This window comes from Garra rufa, chromosome 4 (assembly GCF_049309525.1).
Source record: "Garra rufa chromosome 4, GarRuf1.0, whole genome shotgun sequence".
NCBI lineage: Eukaryota > Metazoa > Chordata > Actinopteri > Cypriniformes > Cyprinidae > Garra > Garra rufa.
In genome coordinates this window covers 5,800,375-5,822,783 of record NC_133364.1, presented here as the reverse complement: position 1 = coordinate 5,822,783, position 22,409 = coordinate 5,800,375, and the positions used below count along the sequence as shown (strand labels likewise).

Here is a 22,409-nt window from a genome sequence, read left to right as displayed (position 1 = left end):
AGAAGAGGATGTGTTCAAGTGCACAATAGAGGAAGCAGCGATTTTCACTAAATGCATCCTTCAGTCGCTTTCGGTTCAAATTCTCATTCAATAAATGATGTTTTTTACTTTTCTAAAACAGTTTCAAATTTTAAAAACATAAATTACTGCATAAAATGAAACCTGACGGACTTTGCCAGCTTAAAATATACTTAAAGCATCCCAAATCACTTGGTCAAGTTAAGGCGAGACACTGCAGGTGAATAGGGTAAAAAAAATCAACTAATAGTTATCGCCTTACTTACCCAGTTGGTTGATTACTTTGATAATTGCAAACATTTTTTGCATTACAAGTTTTCTAAAATGTTAAATTTAAATATGCTAATGAGACATTGTTTAATGAAATATGCGCTAATTTGCATACATTTCTAGTACAAAAAATCTAAACACTGGATGAAGTCAGTTTCAAAATTTAAAAATTTAATTTTTTTGACCTATTAGAGTCAAAAGTTTTTACAGACGGATCTCATTATGTCACAAAAATTTAGAACAGACGGGAAACACTATATTTTTTTTAAACATTTTTGGGTAATAAAATTAAAATATAAAATCAAGGAAATTATATATAAACAAATCCCTCTGTAAAAACCTTCGGGATATAGACAGGAATAAAAATGTAAAGTTTGGTGTGTGTAAGTGCCACTGAAGTGGAGATTTATGGCTCAGTGTAGGAGAAAACAGCCTTTAAAAATATGCATTGTACAGTGCCTCGCAAAAGTATTCATACCCCTTAATTTTTTTTCACGTTTTGTTGCAGCATTATGTTAAACTGCTTTAAATTAGTTTTTCCCCGCATCAATTTACACTCCACACACCATAATAATGACAAAGCAAAAACCAGATTTGCAAATTTTACAAATGTATTAAAAATAAAACACTGAAATAAGTACGTCTCATAAGTATTCATACCCTTAACTCAGTACCTAGTTGAAGCACCTTTACAGCCTCAAGTCTTTTTGGGTCTGATGTGACCATCTTTGCACATCTGCATTTGGCAATTATCTGCCATTCTTTGCCTCACCTTTTCACCTCTCAAGCTCTGTCAGCTTGGATGAGGGCTGGCAGACATTTTCTAGAGTCCTAGTTGTTCCAATCGTCTTCCATTATGGAGAATGGAGGCTACATGCTTCTGTGAACCTTCAATGCAGCAGATTTGTTTCTGAACTCTTCCCTAGATCACTGCCTTAACGCAAGTCTGTCACTGAGCTCTACAGGCAGTTATCTTGACCTCAGGACTTGGTTTTTGCTCTGATATGCATAGACCTTTTCTGAGAGGTGTGTGCTAGGGCTGTGCAATTAATCGCAATCGCAAAAAAATTGTTTATATATTCCTATTTAAATAATTTACATAAAACAATATATATGATAAAAAAAAATATTACAACAAGATTAACCACTTAATTATTATTTAAACGTTTTAAACTGAATATAATTTTTCTTCCACGCATTGATTTTAACAGTAAATTTCTGTTTGTTTGACAAAAATTAAAAGGGTTTATTTTTCATTTGATTAAAAATAAATAAATGTTTATGCTTTTTCATTATCAGAAAAATTAAAACACATAAGAATTTCTTAAAAAAAAAAAAAAAAGATTTTAGAACCCTCAAAATGTTAAAGTTTAGAGTTTTGGACTTATTTTTCCACTGAAATGAATGTATTCGTTATTGCACAAAGTAGGCTAAAGTACAGGGAAAAAAGTAAAATGGCTTATTTATTTTATGTTGTCTGTTTTAAAGACAATTTTACTACAGTTTTGTTTATTAAACTTAATACTATGTTATTTCATGGTGAAATGTTTTATGCACTTCTTGTGCACTGAATACATTTAGAATGTATGTATGTAGCTTGTTTGAAAAAGCAAAAAAAAAAACAAAAAAAAAACGCAAATAAAATCGCAATCGCAATATTCGTTCAAAAAATCGCAATATGATTATTTTGTCCATATTGCACAGCCCTAGTGTGTGCCTTTCTAAATCAGACTCATTCAAATGGATTTGCCACAGTTTAACTCCACTCGAAGTGTAGTTACATCTAGAAGCAATATAAACGCTCCTGAGCTAAATTTCTAGTGTCCCAGAAAAGGGTGTGAATACTTATGCAACGGGATCTTTTCAGTTTTTTATTTCTAATAAATTTGCAAAGTTGTTACAAACCTGTTTTGTGCTTCGTCATTATGGTGTATGAGATGTAGATTGATGTGGGGGAAAAAAGTAATTTAAAGCAGTGTGGGTATGAATACTTTTGCAATGCACTGTAAGTGATATCTATTGACACAAATAGATAAAGGGCTGGATTAGGGATGCTCATATTGACCGTTTAACCGTTAACCGACAGTAAGAATTTTAACCGATTATTACTATCAGTTAAACGGTTTAAAAGGGTTTTTTTCTATTCTTTTTTTTTTTAACGTTTGCTGCATGGTGAAAGAAATAATGCTATTTGTAAGTTATCTGTTTACTCACGCGTGTGTGTCGACACGTGCAGTGTGGCTACAGACATATTTCGCTTCACCTTTACTTAGTAAACAGATGTAGTATATGCAACTCAGTGGCAAGTGGCGTTATTGGGTTATCAGAGAGTGAATCCGTGAGTGAATGTATTCAAATTCTGAATGAATTATAGTCTAGAAAGTGCGCAACAGGCGCTCCCGTTACAATCACTGGAAAGCTATCACCTACCTAGAGTAGCTCATCGCAATCTCATAAAGTTATTAAAAAGTAATAAATAACCTTTACACTGCACAATTAATCTCTTATTTATATAATGCCAACACTTTCTTTGTTTTAATAAGAGAGTTCGCGAAAGTGTAGAAATCAGCAAAACTGAAACCGGCACTTTGGTTGGTGAGTGGATTGAAACATAGCCTCCTCTGATTGGCCACAGTGATAATCGAATCAACAAACATGTCTGTGATTGGCTATTGCTGAACACTGTAAAACACGCGCTTCTCCTCACGCATATGACAGTGGATGGAAGTCCCGAACCGCAAATTGAAAGGGTTTTTGTGATGGTGTTTTGTTCGCCGATCTAAGAGTTAACAGGCAGCGGTCCTGCCTATCCGTACAGCATGTGGACATGTTAAAAACTAGGCACACTGAGGTATTGGCTGGCCTGCTATATATTTTTATGTCTGATGAGAAGAATAAGACCGGTACAATTCTTCAAAGCGCATAAAAGGATTCAGTGTGTTTTAGTTTTGTCATCTTAATTAGATAGTTATTTAATTTATACATATTTAGTGTAGGCCTATTTATATCATTATTCTTTTTTTTCATTCAGAACCGCTGCTGATGCGTGATAATTTAAGTATATGTCAATACAGTTTTTGTTGTTGCTCTGTATGCTACTGTTTGCACGTTAAAATAAAACATTTGCTTGTATTTTAATGTATCATCACAGATACTCGTGCATTCTATTTTTATTTTAAACTAATTTATTATTCTAATTTTATCAGTTAACGGTTAATGTTCGGATAACGAGCAGCGGTTGTCGGTCAGGAAAATTAACCGAAATGAGCATCCCTAGGCTGGATGTTTTCTTTTCACTAGTCTGGAAAAAAAACACTATGGAAATTTGGGATGTCACAATACTCAATATAATATTGAACCGTTCGGTACGACATCCACGGTTCAATACGCGCTTGTGAATTGCGGTTTTTCGGTTTTGCATCTAAATATCTTCCTTTTATTTCTCTTGGAATTTGCTGCATGTTTGCCCAGGATTTCATGTGCTGAAATGAGAAAACGCGTCCCCTCTTATATTTGAAAAAAAATAACGCAACACGCAGAGCATCTTCCATTCTAATGACATGCAATGATAAGCCTTTCTAAACCTGTTGTCCAACAAAAGTTATAAAAACAAGTCACAAAAACATTATAACTTGTTTTTAATTCACAACATCAGTCGAGTGTTTGAAATAACTTCCTTACGTTGTGATCTGATGTGGATTCTCATCACAGAATGAGGCAGACGCTAAATTCTATACTCATATTCAATGTATGTCGATTAGCAATGGCTTATGAAAATACCCGAGATGGCTTGAAGAACACAGATAAACCATATATTATTGCAGACGAGTGTTTATTGTCCTTAGATTTCATCATTCAAAACGTTTACCGTTATATCTTGTTTTTAATAAGTTACAGCAATAGCGATGCTTTTATCCATATTAGAGAAGCTGGAACGGAACGTTATTAGCGCTACTTCTTTGATGCATTTGACGTGTTTTTTTATGCACAAGGGCGCCCTCTGGCATCCAGTATGAATGAAACCCATTCTATTTTGCGTAAAAGTCTAAAAAACTATACCTCTCTCAAAAGAAAAATTAAGCAGACACATACTAAACCACACTTTATCTAGTGTGCAGAGGTTTACAGGAGTATTTTGTTAATTTGTTCCAAAAAAAACACACTGAAGTGGCAAGATATCAGAACCGAACCGAACCGAAAACCGTGGTTAAAAACCGAGGTACGTATTGAACCGTGGACTAACTGTATTGTTGCATCCCTAATGGAAATCCAAAAAAAAGCCCAAAATATCAAACTTGATAGGTGACTGCAGTGTCTCCCTTTAACTGGTTTGGCTTTGCAGAAGTTTAATAGTTGTGTGAACTTCTGTTGTTTCTCTCTCTCTGTGTGGACAGGAGATGTTACGGACGACAGTTTGCTGAATAACAGGAGCTCAGTGTTGAGAAGGTCAGCGGTTTACACCGTCTCACCAATGCCGCCTCCGCCGGGTACGTCAGCATCTCAACACGCTTTACTGTAGACTTTCTTCACTTTATCCACCTGAAAACCACATGTTTGAAACCACTCTGAACAGTGTTTGCCACTCACATTTGCTCATTACAATGCATAAGTCTCATTTTAGTACTGCAATTCAGCCATCTCAGATGTTTTCTGAACAAATATGAAGTATTGTGGTTTGGTTTGACTGTAAAGCAGCTGTAGGAGCACAGGAAGTGATGGTTGAGATCAGGTAGGTTGTTTAACATGAGCTCCGCACCGTGGGCTTTAGCCACAAACTCAACCTCCTGTAAAACAAAACAAAACACAAAAAAGTAGTAGTTTGTCTGTAGTTGTAGGTGAAATGGCACGGGGAGAGATAAGTGTGATAAAGAGCATTTTCAACATTTCTATTCTATTGTTTTGTAAATATAATCAGTACAGGTTTTCTGAGCGTTTTTTTTTATTAAGAGACAGCTTTGAAGATTTGTGTTTTTCAAATTAATTGTCTAAAAGTTGATTAAAATGTATGTTTAAGAGATTTTCTGTAGGTTTCACACCATATTTGATGTACGATCTAAAATTTTGTATTTAAAAAAAGGAAAATGTTACAATTATTTAAATTATTTAAAACAATTAAGAATGATTTAAATGATTAGATTTTAATATTATTATTTCAAAAATGATGACAAATTTGTAAATGGTTTAAATTATTAAATGATTCCAAATAATTATCATGAAATCTTTTTTAATCATTATTTAAATGATTACTTTTATTTAAGTAATTGTACATTTAAGTTATTACAGTTAAACAAAAATATTTGAAAAAAAAAATGATTAAACATTAGTAAATCATTTAAATTATTCAACTTTTAGAATTTTTCTAAAATAATTATAGTAAAATATTTTACTACATTATTTAAATTATTAATTTTGATTTTTGAAGTAATGTAAAATTTTTAAGTTACAATTAAAAATGACAAATGAAAAATTTAAATACAATTACAATTAAAAATTATTTAAATTATTGATTTTAAAATTATTATTATTTAAAAAACCTTAAATTAAATTGTTAAAAGTATTATACTTTAAATACTTTAAAGTATTATAATTTAGTATTATACTTAAAAAGATTAAAAATAACACGACTTAAATGATTAATTTTATTTAAATATTAAATTATTACAATTAAAATAAAAATAAGTTATTTTAAAATTATAATTTTTAAAAATGGTTTAAAAATTATTAAACTTCTAAAATTATTCAAAATAATTATTGTAAAATTTTTAATACATTATTTAAATGATAAATTTTATTTAAATAATTTAAAATCTTTAAGTTATTACAATTAAAAATTATTTAAATGATTGGTTTTAAAATGATTAAAAAAATTAGTAAATTGCTTAAATTATTACTTTTTTTAATTATTCACAATAATTATTGTAAAACATTTTTACTACATTATCTAAATTATTAATTTTGTTTAAATAATATAAAAATTTTAATGCATTATTTAAATGAGTAATAAGTAAATTATTAAAGTTTAAAAAAAGTTTTTTCGCTTGTATATAATTAAATTTTCGCTTGTAAGACAATTAAATATTTATATTTATATTTTATTTTAAATATTAAAATAGTTTTAATTATTTAAAAAAAATGATTAAAATGTATTATATATGTGGGTTTGATTACACTGACTAATATTAGTTTGATTATTGTTTAAAAAAGGTTATTAAAATACACTGTATAAAAAAGTATTAAAATAATTGTAAAATATTTTTAAAGATATTGTGTTATTATTAAAATAATAAAACTATTAATTTAAAAATTATTTATTATACTTTGAATTACTGCTTTACACTGACCCCTGCTGTTTGTATTGAGAGAAAAAAATACTTCCTAGTCAAACTTCCTATACTTTCTTTCCACCACAGTTCTTCCAAAACCAAAATTCCAGTGTCCTGTGAAGATTTCGGATAGAAACATCATGGACGAGGATCAGACAATGACAAATATAACTCGAGGAAGAACAACAGTGATCTCCAAATGCCACAGAAACATTGACAAGAGGTGTGTGGGCGTTTACAATATCAGACAAACACTGAGAAACACCTGATAAGATTAATTATTTAAAATTATTGCAATATTATCAAGTATAGGTAATCACTCCAATAAATAAATGGTCAAGGAAACAATGTTTATATTTATAAAAATATGTATTTATTTATTTATACATATTATTTATTTTGTGTTTTTTTCCGAGTAATTACTTTTATGTATTGTATTAAAAAAACAATGATTTTTTTTTTTTTTTTTACAAAAAATACAAATAATTAACATAATTAAAATGAATTGTTTTAAATTATTGCAATTTTATCATGTTAAGTGAATTTATTAAAGTAATCACTTCAATAAAAAAAATAAATAAATAAATGTTTGAGCAAACAATATTTATATTTATAGAAATACATATTTATTTATTCATACTTATTATTTATTTTATTTATTTCAAGTAATTACTTCTGTGTATTGTGTTGAAAACCCACCAGTTTTTAAAAAATAAATAAATAAATAAATAAACATTAACATTTAATTAAAAAAAAAAAATTATGAATTATTTTAAATTATTGCAACGCTATCATGTTTAGGTAATCACTCCAGTAAATAAATAAATAAATGTTCAAGCAAACAATATTTATATTTATAGAAATATTCATTTAATTATTTATACTATTTTGAGTAATTACTTACACCACCATTTTTTTTTTAGAAAATTAACAAAAATAATTAACATTTAAATTAAATTTAAAAAATAATTAAAATTAATTATTTATAAATTATTGCAATATTATCATGAAAAGGCAATCACTCCAGTGAATGAATAAATAAATAAATGGTCAAGCAAACAATATTTATATTTATAAAAAAATATCTATTATGTATGTTTTTCAAGTAATTACTTCTATTTATTGTTTTAAAAATCACCAATAAAAATATATATATTATAAATTAACATTTAATAAAAAAAAAAAAAAAAAAAAATATTTATATATATATATATATATATATATAAAGAAATAATTAAAATTTAATATTTTAAATTATTACAATATTATCACATATATGTAATCACGCCAATAAATAAAATATACCAAAAAATATTTATTTATACTTTTTTTTTTCAAATAATTACTTGAATGTATTGCTTTAAAAAACACCAATTTTTTAAATAACCAAATAACAAAAAAAAAAAAATTAACAGTTCATTCAAATAAAAAAGTAATGAAATTAACATAGAATTCAAATTAATTTGAGCAATATTATCATGTTTAATCACGCCAATAAATAAAAAATAAGATAAATAAATGGTCAAGCGAAAAAAAGAAGTATAATTATAAAAATATTTATGCATTGAAATATTTAGTCGAATAAATTTTTTTTTAACTTAACTTTTTTTAAGTTAAGTTAAATAGAACAAAGATTTTTGGAGTGTTTTTTACAACAAAATACTATGACAGTCTTTCTGCTTCAGAATTGTGTGTTTAATTCAATGTTAGTTCTTTGTGAATATTTGTGAAATTTACTAGCGATTTCTAAATGATTTTTTTTCAAAGTCAGAGGTGTTTAAGATGATAAGAAACATAGTTTCATAAAAAAAAAAATTGCATATCGACTGATACTGAACGTTCACACTTCATAAATAGGACAGTGAAGGGAAATTCACCCCCTCATTTCTCTCTGTAACCCTCTGCTCCGCCTTTGAGACTTTCACTTCCTGTTGCAGTGGCGTTCTAGACACGGTATTTGTCATCGAGTGCTCTCTCTTCCAGCGCCACCAAAGCTTCATCAGACCTTCGTCCTCCTCCTGAACGCCTCGCCGAAGCCCCCGCGAGCACCGAACGGTCGGACGGCGGCGGCTCTCAGACATCCTCGCAGGACTCCGGCTGGCACGTCTGGTCGGGCTGGTGGTCAGAAGAGGTCAAAGGTCACGCCGGCTTTGAAGAGCAAGCTGAACATCTGCAGGCTCCATCAGAAAACAGCAGGAGGGAAAGTGCTGTCCAGGACCACGAGGATCAGACTCAGGAGAACGTCCTAAATGAAGAGACGCAGAACATGGAGAAAGATGAAGACAAACAAGTCAGTACTTATACTTTGAGTAGACAAAGTAAACAAGTGAGTACTTATGCTTTTAGTCTTTTGAATAAAGGCTGAACCCTAATTATTAAAAATTTGGCACTTCTTGTGGTACGAGCATGAATCATTTTTTCAGCTGTATTATTATTATTATTATTATTATTATTATTATTATTTTATTTATTTATTTTTTGTTTAACAATACAAATAGCATTTTTCTTAATAATTGCAAAAGGTGTTATTAAGCAATATCAATATGTTATTTAAGTACTTGCTTGAAAAATGTGTAGTTATTACATTTATTATTAATACATTTATATATTAAGTTATTTAAATGCTTATTTTTACTAATTCTTTAAATTATTATTTTTAATTATTTTTAATAGTTTAATTGCATTATCTGATTATTTACATAATTCATTTTGAATTAATATTTTAAAACATTTAAGTGCTTAAAAATTGGTCTGTGAAACGATTAAATGGGTGGAAATGTTTTTTTATAATTTCTTTTAATAATATAAAATATATATAGTTTTATAAACTAAGTTATTTAAATGCTTATTTTTACTAATTCTTTAAATTATTATTTTTTATTATTTTTAATAGTTTAATTGCATTATCTGATTATTTACATAATTCATTTTGAATTAATATTTTAAAACATTTAAGTGCTTAAAAATTGATCTGTGAAACGATTAAATGGGTGGAAATGTTTTTTTTTTTATCATTTCTTTTAATAATATAAAATATATATAGTTTTATAATCTAAGTTATTTAAATGCTTATTTTTACTAATTCTTTAAATTATTATTTTTTTTATTATTTTTAATAGTTTAATTGCATTATTTAAATGATTGAATTTATCTAATTATTTACATAATTCATTTTTTAATTAATATTTTAAAACATTTAAGTGCTTAAATTGATCTGTGAAACGATTAAATGGGTGGAAATGTTTTTTATAATTTCTTTTAATAATATAAAATATATATAGTTTTATAAACTAAGTTATTTAAATGCTGCTTTTTATAAATTATTTTAATTAATTTTTTGTTATGTTTTATTTTTAATTACATTATTAAAGTGATTGATTTTAACTTTATCTAGTTATTTAAAAATATTTAAATATACTGCTCAAAAAAATAAAAGGAACACTTAACCAACACAATGTACACAATAGTGTTCCCTTTATTTTTTGGAGCAGTGTAATTCACTTTAAAATGAATTCATAAATTGTTTTAATTTATTTTTTTTTAATTATTTTTAATTGTATTATTATTTAAATTTATTTTAAAATTATTACAATTCATGAATTATTTTTATTTGAAAATATTGTGAATATACTGTTGATACAATTGGTGGAAGTGTATTTTTATTGTTTTTTTTTTTAATAATATAAAATGTATTTGCCTTATTTATGGTCAAATATTTTAATTAATACATTATTTACAATTTTATTTAAATAATTGTATTACTTATTTTTTATTATATACATTATTGTTGTTTTATCATAAATTGTTTATACATTTTTTAAATATTTTTTATTTTTATTACATTATTAAGATGATTGATTTCAACTTTAATTAACTTATTTAAAATATTCACTTTAGAAATTACTTCATAAATTGTTTTAATTATTAAACATTTACCTGTGAGTTACAGATTAAGTAATTGTTTAAATTATTAAATCAATTTATATATAGATTATTGCAAAAGATTTTAATTAATACCTTATTTAAATTATTAATTTTATTTAAATAATTATTCAAATGATTAAATATATTTTATATTTTATTGTAAAATATTTTAATTAATATTAAAATTGTATTTATTTAAATAAATTATTAATTTTATTTAAATAATTATTTATTATTATTATATACATTTATTATTATTATTATTATTTTTATACATTATTAACTTATATAATTATTGCATTATTTAAATCTGTGAGATGACAAAATGGGTGAAAATGTATTTTTATTGTTTTTTTAATAATAAAATGTATTTGCCTTAATTATTGTAAAATATTTTAATTAATACATTACTTAAATTATTAATTTTATTTAAATAATTTATATTATTATTGTTATTATATACAGTATTATTATTATTTTATTATGAATTAACTTTTTAAGCAGCTATTATTACTTTTATTATTTAAATAACTTGCACTGTAATAATTATTTTAACAAGTATTACATGACAATGTATTCATTTAGTAATATTTAATTACTAAAAGTATTTTTTTTTAAATAATAAAATGCATACTCAAAATCCACAAATTATTATAATCATTAAAAATATAAAAACATTTAAAATAATTGTTTGTAAAGGCTTTAGATGCAAGTGTCTGTTAAATCAATGAACGCAAACGTAACGTAAACTGTACAGTCTCTTGAAAAAGGGATGCAGGCCAAATCTAGAGCCAAAAATATCACAGAGATTTGGGATGTGGGCTCTTGACTAAAAACAGTATGTTGGGAACCACAAAAAAGCATCCTGAGATCAAGTTTAACAAGTCACGTTTTTGTAAAAAATGTAAAACTCTTCGTAAAAACTAGCTAAAATGTAATTGCACCTGTTAATGTGAGATTAAAGCTGCACATCCGTTCTTGTGTGACTGCTATCAGATATTTTTATCAGAAGTGGCCCATCTACCCGACCACATGAGCCTGTGTTTTTCCACTCAGTGTAGTTTTATTCTGAATGTCAGTGGTTTTCCAGCATCAGACATTACTTAAGTTACTTTACCACAGAGACGTGTCATGCTTTCACTTTTAATAACAGGCTGTTTTCAACAGGAGCAGATCAAAGAGATCAAGCTCTATAAGATCGCCAACGAACTCCTGCAGACGGAGAGAGCTTACGTAACCCGCCTGCATTTGCTGGACCAGGTCAGTCACTCCTTAAAATCTGAAATAAAAATGGTGATGGTTCCATAAAGGACCTTTAACATCTATGAAACCATTTTATAATAATATTAAATTATTATTATTTTTTTTTTATAAAATATTAAATTATTCTAATTATTATTTTGAATATTATTAATTTATTCACATTATTATTTTTATTATTATTGTATTTTATAAACTACTTTTAAAATGATAAAAATGACTTGCATTATTAATTTTAGAATTATAAAAAATAAATTATTAATTAAAAATAATCTCATGGAACCTTTTTAAATATTATTACTATTATTACATTTTTGTATTATTAATTTTAAAATTATTAAATGACTTTATTAATTTTACAACTATTTAAAAAATATATTTAATTATTAATTAAAAAATAATCTATGGTTAACTCATGGAACCTTTTTAAGCTATTACTATTATTTAATTATTTATTTTAAAATGATTAAATTATTTGTAGTTGCTCCGTGAACAACCTTTAACATCGATGAAACCTTGTTTTAAAATGATTACAGATCATTACATGAATTAAATTATTAATTTTAAAATTATTACATTATTTAAATGGTTAAATATGTATAATATATTACTAGTAGTAGTAGTATATTTATAATGCTACATTTAAAATTTGTATTCAAAATATTTTATTTAGTTAAATATTTTTTTAAAGAAGTTTAATAAATTGTTTAAATTTTTCATTTTAAATTAATTTAAAATTTAAGATTTAAAAAATTTAATTATGATCACGTCTCCATGAACAACCTTTAACATCCATGAAATAAAAAATACATATTACATTTTTTTAATTGCTAAATGCTAAAAATATTTCATTATTCATATTAATAATTTTAAAATTGTTAAATTAATATATATTTTTTTCATTTTAAATGTCATTTCAATGTTCTTTAAAGATAGGTTCTTTGGAGCACCAAAAGTAATTTTTCTATTACATTGCTGTGGAAAATCCCTCTTGTAAAATGTTTATTTTTAAGAGCGTGCATGTGAAGTGTATATACTGTGTTTCTGCAGGTGTTCTGCTCTAAGCTCACAGAGGAGGCTGGGAAGGGGACGTTTTCTGTGGAGGTGGTGAAGAGCATCTTCTCCAATGTGGGATCCATTTACGCCTTCCACAGCCAGTTCCTCCTGCCGGATCTGGAGACACGGATGAGCCAGTGGTGAGCGCTGCTTTATCTTCAGGCTTCTTCTCAGATCTTACACCCGCTCACGTCTCCGTCCTCCTGCAGGGACTCCACGCCCCGCATCGGGGACATCTTAGCACAGCTCGCGCCCTTCCTCAGGATGTATGCAGAGTACGTGAAAAACTTCGACAGCGCCATGGACCTGCTCAAACAGTGGACAGAGCGATCCACACAGTTTAACAGCATCATTCAGGACATACAGGTGTGTGTGTGTGTGTGCTTTGACCTCGAAATAACATTAAAGGAACACTCCACTTTTTTTGGAAATAGGCTCATTCTCCAACTCCCCCCGAGTTAATAAGTTGATTTTTACCGTTTTGAAATCCATTCAGCCGTTCTCCTGTTCTGGCGATATCACTTTTAGCATAGCTTAGCATAGATCATTGAATCCTATTAGACCAATAGCATCGCGTTCAAAAATGACCAACGAGTTTCCATATTTGTCCTATTTAAAACTTGACTCTTCTGTAGTTATATCGTGTACTAAAACCGGTGGAAATGCAAAGCTGCGAGTTTCTAGGCTGATAAGATTAGGAACTACACTCCCATTCCAGCGTAATAGTCAAGGAAGTTTGCTGCCGTAATATGGCCGAAGCAGGCGGAGTATTATCAGAAATGAGTTCCCAGCTAGTTTAGCATTTGCACATGTGCTGCGTGGTATTACTGCTCTAAAATATTTCCTCGTTTCATTTCTGTAGTATTGTCCCTTGAGAAGATTTACTCAAATGGTTTCTGAAATATGAGGGGTGTACTCACTTTTGTGACATGACATTCAAAAACAAACTTTAGAAGGAATGCTACGATGTCACGATACAAATTTATGTTTAATAGATTGAGATGGTTTTTCATTTAGAGTCAGGAGGTGTGTGGGAATCTGACTCTGCAGCATCACATGCTGGAGCCGGTGCAGCGGGTTCCTCGCTACGAGATGCTGCTCAAAGACTATCTGAAGAAACTGCCGGAGGACGACCCGGACCGCAGCCAGGCTGAGAGTGAGAGATTAAACACGTTTACTTGTGGTTTTCTCACCATTTATAATAGCAAATAATGTTTATAAGGACATATGTTTCCGTGGGGAACAGAACGTGAGCGTTTGAGAAAAAAATGAAAGTGTTTAGTTCCCAGCTACTTTCGGTTCCATAACTGGATGAGTCAGCCCAGATATCACTTCTCCTTCTCCTTTCCAGAGTCTCTGAACATCATCTCCATGGCTGCCACACACTCCAACACCGCCATCCGCAAGATGGTGAGACACGCTTTCACTTAACCTGATAGTTTTACACAGATTAGTCAGACCAGGATGGCCCCTTTCCTGACTGCATTTATGATTTTCATGTGCAACTGTGGTCTTAAATGTGTTTTAAATGCAGCTTTGTGTATTCAAGCCACTATTTTTATGATTATTTGTGAAAATTTAGCACTTTCTGATTCTGTTTTCAAAGTTTTTATCCAATGCAAACATCATGTAAGCTTTTAAATTGCTCTTTTATGGCATTTTAACTTGTTATTACCGATATGTTATATGTGACCCTGGACCACAAAACGAGTCATAAGGTTAAATTTGACAAAACTGAGATTTATACATCACATGAAAGCTCAATAAATAAGTTTTCTATTGATGTATGGTTTGTTAGGATAGGATAATATTTGGCCGAGATACATCTATTTGAAATCAGAAATCTGAGGGTGCAAAAAAATCAAAAAGACTGAGAAAATCACCTTTAAAGTTGTCCAAATTAGGTTCTTAACAATGCATATTACAAATCAAAAATTACATTTTGATATGTTTACAGTAGGAATTTTACAAAAAATCTTCATGGAACATGAACTTTACTTAATTTCTTAATGATTTTTGGCATAAAAGAAAAATCAAAAATTTTGACCCATGCAATGTATTTTTGGCTATTGCTACAAATATACCCCAGCGACTTAAGACTGGTTTTGTGCTCCAGGGTCACATATAAGCTGCTGCTTTTTCTGACCCAAAAAGTCCTTATCTTCTCCTAGAGCTTTTGGTCTTAAGATAGTTAATATATCTTTTCTAACTGATCCGGCTTATGGTTTTCGAAAACCAGACTATCAAAACCACCTAAATTCCAATAGACTTTATAGAAAACTTATGGCGCATCTAAACTGCTAGTAACATGCCAGTCATGTTAAAAACGTGAACACAATGTTAGAAACATGTTAGCAATGTGCTAATCTGGCTATAAACATGCTAGTAATGTGCTAATCATGGTAACTTGTTACTAACTTGCTAATCATACTGACAACATTGTAATCAGCCTTTAAAAATGCAAGCAACAAGTTTGTTCTCAAACGTACCAGTTTAACATGTAATCCGTTATAGTAGCTGTCCTCATTGGTTTTATATGCAGATGTTCTCCGCATGTTTTCCAGGAGAACCTGAAGAAGCTCATGGAGATCTATGAGATGCTGGGAGGTGAGGAGGACATCGTTAACCCGTCCAACGAGCTCATTAAAGAAGGACAAATCCTAAAGCTAGCCGCCAGGAACACCTCGTCCATGGAGAGATACCTGTTCCTGGTTAGTTGATTCTTAATCAGTATTTTTGCCTTGTTTTTCTTCAAACATTGCTTTAAGATTAAAATTAAGTCTAAAAATGCTTCATTTTGATGTCAAAACATAATTTTTTGCTGAGTGTGCTGTCATTTTGAGAGTGTAAATCCACTATTCTTCTCTTTTCTCAGTTTAACAACATGTTGCTGTACTGCGTGCCCAAGTTCAGTCTAGTAGGCCAGAGGTTCACTGTGCGCACGCGGGTTCAGGTTCAGGGCATGAAGGTGCTTGAGACGTCCAATGAAGATTATCCACACACTTTCCAGGTGTCGGGTAAAGAGCGAACGCTGGAGCTGCAGGCCAGGTGAGGGCAGACCCATGCGGATATAGAGAACAACATGTCTATTTTAGCTCATTATGACTAGGTTTTTGTTGTTTACAGCTCAGAGCAAGACAAAGAGGACTGGATCAAGGTATCAGTGTTGTCTAGTTGCTCAAAAATGGCTTTATCTGAATTAAAAGTTAAAAGTTTTTGAACAGCATGATTTTTAATGTATTTTTTTTTTAAAGAAGTGTCTTCTGCTCAATAAGCCTGGTTTTATTTGGTCCAATGTACAGCAAAAACTCTAAAATAAGCTATGTGTATAAGAAATGTGTGACTTTATATTTTTTATATGGTCAGAATTGCAATTTTACCTCATATTTCTGTTTATATCTCACAATTCTGAGCTTATATCAGAACTGTGGGGGTGGGGGGGGGGGGGTCTGAGATGTGAAAAAAACATCCAAATTGTGAGATTAAAAATGCTAAATTATCTTTATATATGTTTATTGCATGGCAGAAACAAGCTTGTGACTTTCTGTTTCACAATTCAGATGATTTTTCTTACAATTGCAAGTTTATATCTTAAATTTCAGAGTTTTTTTGTAATGGTATAGTGTTTAATGTTACAAAAGCTTTTTATTTTCAGATAAATGCTGATCTTTGGATCTTTATATTCATCAAAGAATTCTAAAAAAATTACTATTGAAAATATTGATGATGATAATAATAATAATAATAATAATAAATGTTTCCTAAACAGCAAATCAGCATATTAGAATAATTTCTGAAGGATCATGTGACACTGAAGACTGGGGTAATAATGCTGAAAATTCAGCTTTGATCACAGGAATAAATTATATTTTAAAATATATTGAAAGAGAAAGCAGTTATTTTAAATGGTAAAAATATTTCAGAATTTTACAGTTTTTTTTTCTGTACTTTGGATCAAATAAATGCAGGCTTGGTGGGCAGAAGAGACTTTTTTTTTAAATGCATTAAAAATCTTGCTGTTCAAAAACTTTTGACTCGTAGTGTATGTTGTAAATGTTGAGTTTATATTAGAATTGCATGGAAAAACATATCTGAATTGTGAGATGTAAACTAAAATTGCATGAAAAAAGTCAGTAGTTTTCATAGGAAAGTTTCAGTGTGGGTCGTTTACTTTCTAGGCGTTCCAGAAGACCATTGAAATCTTTCAGCAGAAGAACGAAACGTTCAAATCAGCCTCTAAAGAAGTGGCGGATGAGGTTTCTGTAAGTAGAAAGAGCAGTTTGGTCGTGCATAAAGGCCACTGTGACAGGGGTCAAGGGGGAAATCTTCAATTGAGCCACTTCTCCTTATTTGTGCTCATGTGTTTTCCAGAAAGAGGAGTTGGGGAAGAGAGCCCCGCGCTGGATTCGGGACAATGAAGTGACCATGTGCATGAAATGCAAGGAGCCCTTCAACCCACTGACCCGCAGAAGGCACCATTGCAGGGCATGTGGATATGTGAGTTTGCAATGCATGCATATGTTTATCTGTAAGTCTAAACAAGGATTTCCTGTTGACCTCGAATTATTATAGATCAGCCACAACTCAAAACTCTTACTCTGAGTGTTTTATCTGAATCCAAAAATGAGCTAATGTTTTGAAATGTGTCTTAGGTTGTGTGTTATAAATGTTCGGACTACAAGGCGTCGCTGAGGTACGACGCCAACAAATTAAACAAGGTGTGTAAGGACTGTTACTGCATTCTGACCGGGAGAGGTGACGCTGATGAGCCAGTCAGCGGGAAGAAAAGAGGGATTCTTGAGGTATGCTTATTGATGTTTTGGGTTTTTCTTGTCTGCATGAACCATTTTTAAAATGATCTTAATTTTTTTACCTTGACATTTTATCAGATTGAAGCAGCTCAGGTGTCAGGAAACAGTTTTCTGTGTGGCTTCCTGCAGTACAGTACAGACCGAACAAAACCGTGTCAGAGGGTCTGGTGTGTGATACCACAGCATGACGCACTGGTTCTTTACCTGTATGGTGCTCCACAGGTGAGAGACGCAGTGTAGTTGAGCTTTAGCCTTCAATGAAACGATATAAACCTAATGAAAAACCCTACAAAGTACTTCAAATACTCCTAAAAGAACACATTTTGTGTAGCCTGCTTCATGTTGGCTTAACAAAGCTATGCACTAGCAACCACTAAGAACACCTTAGCAACCACTTAACAACAACCTAGCAACCATTTTATCAACTTAACAAGCACTTAACGCCCTAGCAACCACTCCAACTATTTAGCAAGTGCTTAACAATGCCCTAGCAACCACTCTGAAGGCTGCTTGGCAACATTGTAGCTTCAATCATCCAGGTTACCATCTGAAACCCAAGAAACTACTTTGAACACCTTAGCAACTCTCCAGCCACCACTTTGAACACCTTGGCAACCACTTAGCAACACCCTAGCAACCATTCAGAACAACTTAGCAAGCGCTTAACAACGCCCTAACAACCACTCTGAATGCTGCTTAGCAACATTCTAGCTTCCATCATCCAGGTTACCATCTGAAACTACTCCGAACACCTTAGCACCCCCTAGCAACCACTCTGAACACCCTAGCAACCACTTAGCAACACCATAGCAACCATTCCAAAAACAACACTTTAGCACACTTTTACCACTCTGAACACTGCTTAGCAACATTTTAGCTTCCATCATCTAGGTTACCAACTGAAACCTGAGAAAATACTCTGAACTCCTTAGCAACTCCCTAGCAACCATTCCAACAATTTAGCAAGCGCTTAACAATGCCCTAACAGCCACTCTGAATGTTGCTTAGAAACATTCTAGCTCCCGTCTGAAAACGGGTTGGATCGCGATTGTGCCTACAAAACATCTTGTTTTGTCTCTCTGAACACATTAGCAACATCCTAGATACCATGTAAAGTCTAGAAACCCCTTGGGACACCTTAGCAACACCCTAAATACCATGTAAACCATAGAAACCTCTCTGAACAACTTAGCAACATCCTAGATACCATGTAAAGTCTAGAAACCCCTTGGGACACCTTAGCAACACCCTAAATACCATGTAAACCATAGAACCCGCTTTAAACACCTTCGCAACATCCTAGCTACCATATGGACCCTAGAAACCTCCTGGGACACATGAGCAACACCCTAGCTACCACGTAAAACCTAGAAACCTCTCTAAACACCTTCGCAACATCCTAGCTACCATATGGACCCTAGAAACCCCTTGGGACACCTTAGCAACACCCTAACTACCACGGAAACCCTAGAAACCTCTCTGAACACCTTAACAACATCCTAGATGCCATGTAAAGTCTAGAAACCCCTTGGGACACCTTAGCAACACCCTAAATACCATGTAAACCATAGAAACCGCTTTAAACACCTTTGCAACATCCTAGCTACCATATGGACCCTAGAAACCTCCTGGGACACATGAGCAACACCCTAGCTACCACGTAAAACCTAGAAACCTCTCTAAACACCTTCGCAACATCCTAGCTACCATATGGACCCTAGAAACCCCTTGGGACACCTTAGCAACACCCTAACTACCACGGAAACCCTAGAAACCTCTCTGAACACCTTAACAACATCCTAGATACCATGGAAACCCTAGAAACCCCTTGGGACACCTTAGCTACCATGTAAACCCTAGAAACCTCTCTAAACACTTTTGCAACATCCTAGCTACCATATGGACCCTAGAAACCCATTGGGACACCTTAGCAACACCCTAACTACCACATAAACCATAGAAACCTCTCTGAACACCTTAGCAACATCCTAGCTACCATGTAAACCATACAAACTCCTCTGAATACCTTAGTAACATCCCAGTTACCGTATAAAGCCTAGAAACCGTTCTAAAAACCTTAGCTACCACATAAACCCTAGAAACCTCTCAGAATATCTCAGCAATGCTTTAGATACCACTCAGAGCACATTAGGAGCCACTTAACAACATCCTAGCTACCAGCTGAAACATTAGCAACCATTCAGAACACCTTATCAATGCCCTAGCTTTAGTAACTTGTATTTTCTACTTTAAAATGTTAATATCGATCGTGATTGAGTCCAGTTACTCTGGGATTTTGTTCCCAGGATGTCAAAGCCCAGTGTACCATCCCACTCCTGGGTTACCAGGTTGAGGACATCCAGAAGTCTGTGGATCATCCTCCCACCAGCTTCCGTCTGTGCCAGTCCAAATCTGTCCACTTCTTCACTGCCGACACAGAGGAAGTGAAACTGCGCTGGCTAAAAGTGATACGCAAAGCCGTGATCGGGGAGATCCCAGAATGCACAACGCCAGTCGATGGTGACCTTGCCAACGGTTGCCAGGAAGGCATGCCTGATGGCATTTGAAAAACAAAAAGGGAGGTTTACCACCCTTTTTTACATGTGTAATTTATAAATCCAAGCCGATTAGAATGTGTTGTTACAGAAACACTTAAGGACTTGTTTGGGAGTGTATAAATGGACTATATGGCAGCAGTTGATCATTTTAATGCACTATAATGTCCACCTCAATCAGACTGGTAAAAACATTCAGTATGTGATTATTTAAATGATTCTTGTCTTAGTTTACTTGTTTGTAGACCAATCTCATCAAAGCTAGTCCAAATTATGTTTTGTGATTTGTCAGCCTTTTCTCATTGTGACTTCATATTTTATGTATATTTTAGTTTTAATATATTTTAATGTTCATATGCTTTGTCATTGTCACTGTCTCTAAGATGTATGCACTTTATTGCTTTTTATAAACCAGGACGTTGACATTAAAATTAATTAATAATACTTAAGCTGCTTCGTCTTGATCCTTAAACATTTTTAAGGCGAGACACTGAATGTGAATAGTGTAAAAAAAATTAACTAATAGTTATTGCCTTACACAGTTGATTGATTTTTTTGATAATTGCAAACATTTTTTGTATTGTATTGTATTGTATTGTAAGTTTTCTAAAATAGTACATTTACATTTACATTTATTTAAATGTATAAAATAGTAGGTTCAAATATGCAAATAAGCCATTATTTAATGAAACATGCACTAATCTGCATACCTTTTTAGTACAAAAATCTAGTCAAAAGTAATTTAAAAAAAATATTTTTTAATTTTTCTGACATATTAGAGTCAAATGTTTTAATAGAGCTCATTTTGGGGGGGGGGGGGATAATTGTATAAAATCAAGCAAAGTATATATTAACAAATCACTTTGTAAAAACCTTCAGCATAGAGACATGAATAAAAATGTATAGTTTGGTGTGTGTAAGTGCTACTGAAGTAGAGATTTATGGTTAATTGTAGGAGAAAAAACTTATTTTGGTAAAACTGCCTTTAAAAATAAATATTGTAATAGAAATCTATTAACATAAATAAATAAATTGCTAAAAAAAAAAAAAGAAACACTTAACAGTGTCTTTTGGACACTCTTATGTTTTCTTTCCACTGCTCTGAAAAAACAGTTTATGAAAAACCAAAGACTGCAGTGTCTCTTAATGCGGAAGTAAGCCTATGTGCGAGACTTCCGGTTCATCAGCCTCTATAGGGAAATGACACTAAATATTTTTTGTAGTTTGCACTACAAACAAGTGTTTATAATTTAGATAACACATTAAAATACATGATGAGACACCAGTTTGCATAATCAAGCAGCAAGTTACAGCTAAAAATAGCCAGACGCCGATGAGACCGGAAGCCAAACCGTTATATTTACAAATGGCCGGGCCACTCTTAAATTAAGAAAAAGGTGGATAGCATGTGAGAAACTGTTAGTGTGATTAACAGAATCATTCGATGTGAATATCTGTGTTTCTGCCAAACTTTTGATCAGCTTTTCGTCGTTGTAAATTCTTTATGATCTCATGAGGGGGCTAAACATATATCTAAGGCGCCAAACATACATCACGTGGCTTTTAAATTTAAACGGACGAACGGAAGCTGTTTACATCAATATTGTTGACAACACGAGGAGTAACGTAAGTAAGCGTTTACATTCACACAGTAATGTAAGAATTTAAATCGTATTATTAGTCTTAAGTGTGTACTTTACATTTCTCAGGGCTTAAACGGAAGAAACGCGAGAGCGAGGGCTTTTCCAAACCTTTGTCTTCTTGACTTGAAACAAAGGAAATTCCCATTAGGAATGAATGGCTTTAGGCATGTCCTCGTAAAGAAGTAAAACTGGAATTACTACATTATACAAAGACTTACCTCAACTTTGCTAACAGTTATTCTCTCTTACGTGTTCAGTGATGTAGAAGTAATCTGCAAAATCCACGAAAAACAAGTAGTAAGGTAACGTTATAGTTCAACCCCAAAATTACCATTATGTCATTTTTTTACTCGCCTTCATTTAATTGCAAACCTGTATTACTTTCTCTAATTATTTTAGGTTTTTTATGGGATAGAAAAAGCTATCTTCTTTTTTGTTCCAATAACGTATTTAACGCATGAAGAAAATTCAGGTGGAAATTGAGATGAATAACTGACACACTGACACTGTTTATTTACAAAGCATTTTAATATAAAGTAATTAAATATA

General features: G+C 31.4%; 1 protein-coding gene across 1 annotated transcript; it reads left to right on the top strand.

The window, feature by feature from the left end:
* The first annotated feature begins 4,686 nt into the window (after positions 1 to 4,686).
* LOC141333146 (FYVE, RhoGEF and PH domain-containing protein 4-like) lies at positions 4,687 to 20,661 on the top strand. The gene is made up of 16 exons (XM_073838082.1): positions 4,687 to 4,775; positions 6,699 to 6,834; positions 8,595 to 8,901; positions 11,703 to 11,795; positions 12,846 to 12,991; positions 13,061 to 13,217; positions 13,869 to 14,007; positions 14,203 to 14,261; positions 15,416 to 15,562; positions 15,727 to 15,899; positions 15,978 to 16,008; positions 17,030 to 17,113; positions 17,223 to 17,348; positions 17,504 to 17,653; positions 17,741 to 17,884; positions 19,969 to 20,661. The coding sequence occupies exons 1-16, from the start codon at positions 4,760 to 4,762 to the stop codon at positions 20,227 to 20,229; spliced, it is 2,169 nt and encodes a 722-aa protein (XP_073694183.1). The 5' UTR covers positions 4,687 to 4,759; the 3' UTR covers positions 20,230 to 20,661.
* Positions 20,662 to 22,409: the final 1,748 nt, after the last annotated feature.

Bases quoted from the DNA above. Each gene is read 5' to 3' on its own strand.
- LOC141333146 (XM_073838082.1), top strand. The intron at 17,114-17,222 runs GTAAGTAGAAAG...TGTGTTTTCCAG, and splicing joins AAGTGGCGGATGAGGTTTCT to AAAGAGGAGTTGGGGAAGAG. The intron at 17,349-17,503 runs GTGAGTTTGCAA...AATGTGTCTTAG, and splicing joins ATTGCAGGGCATGTGGATAT to GTTGTGTGTTATAAATGTTC.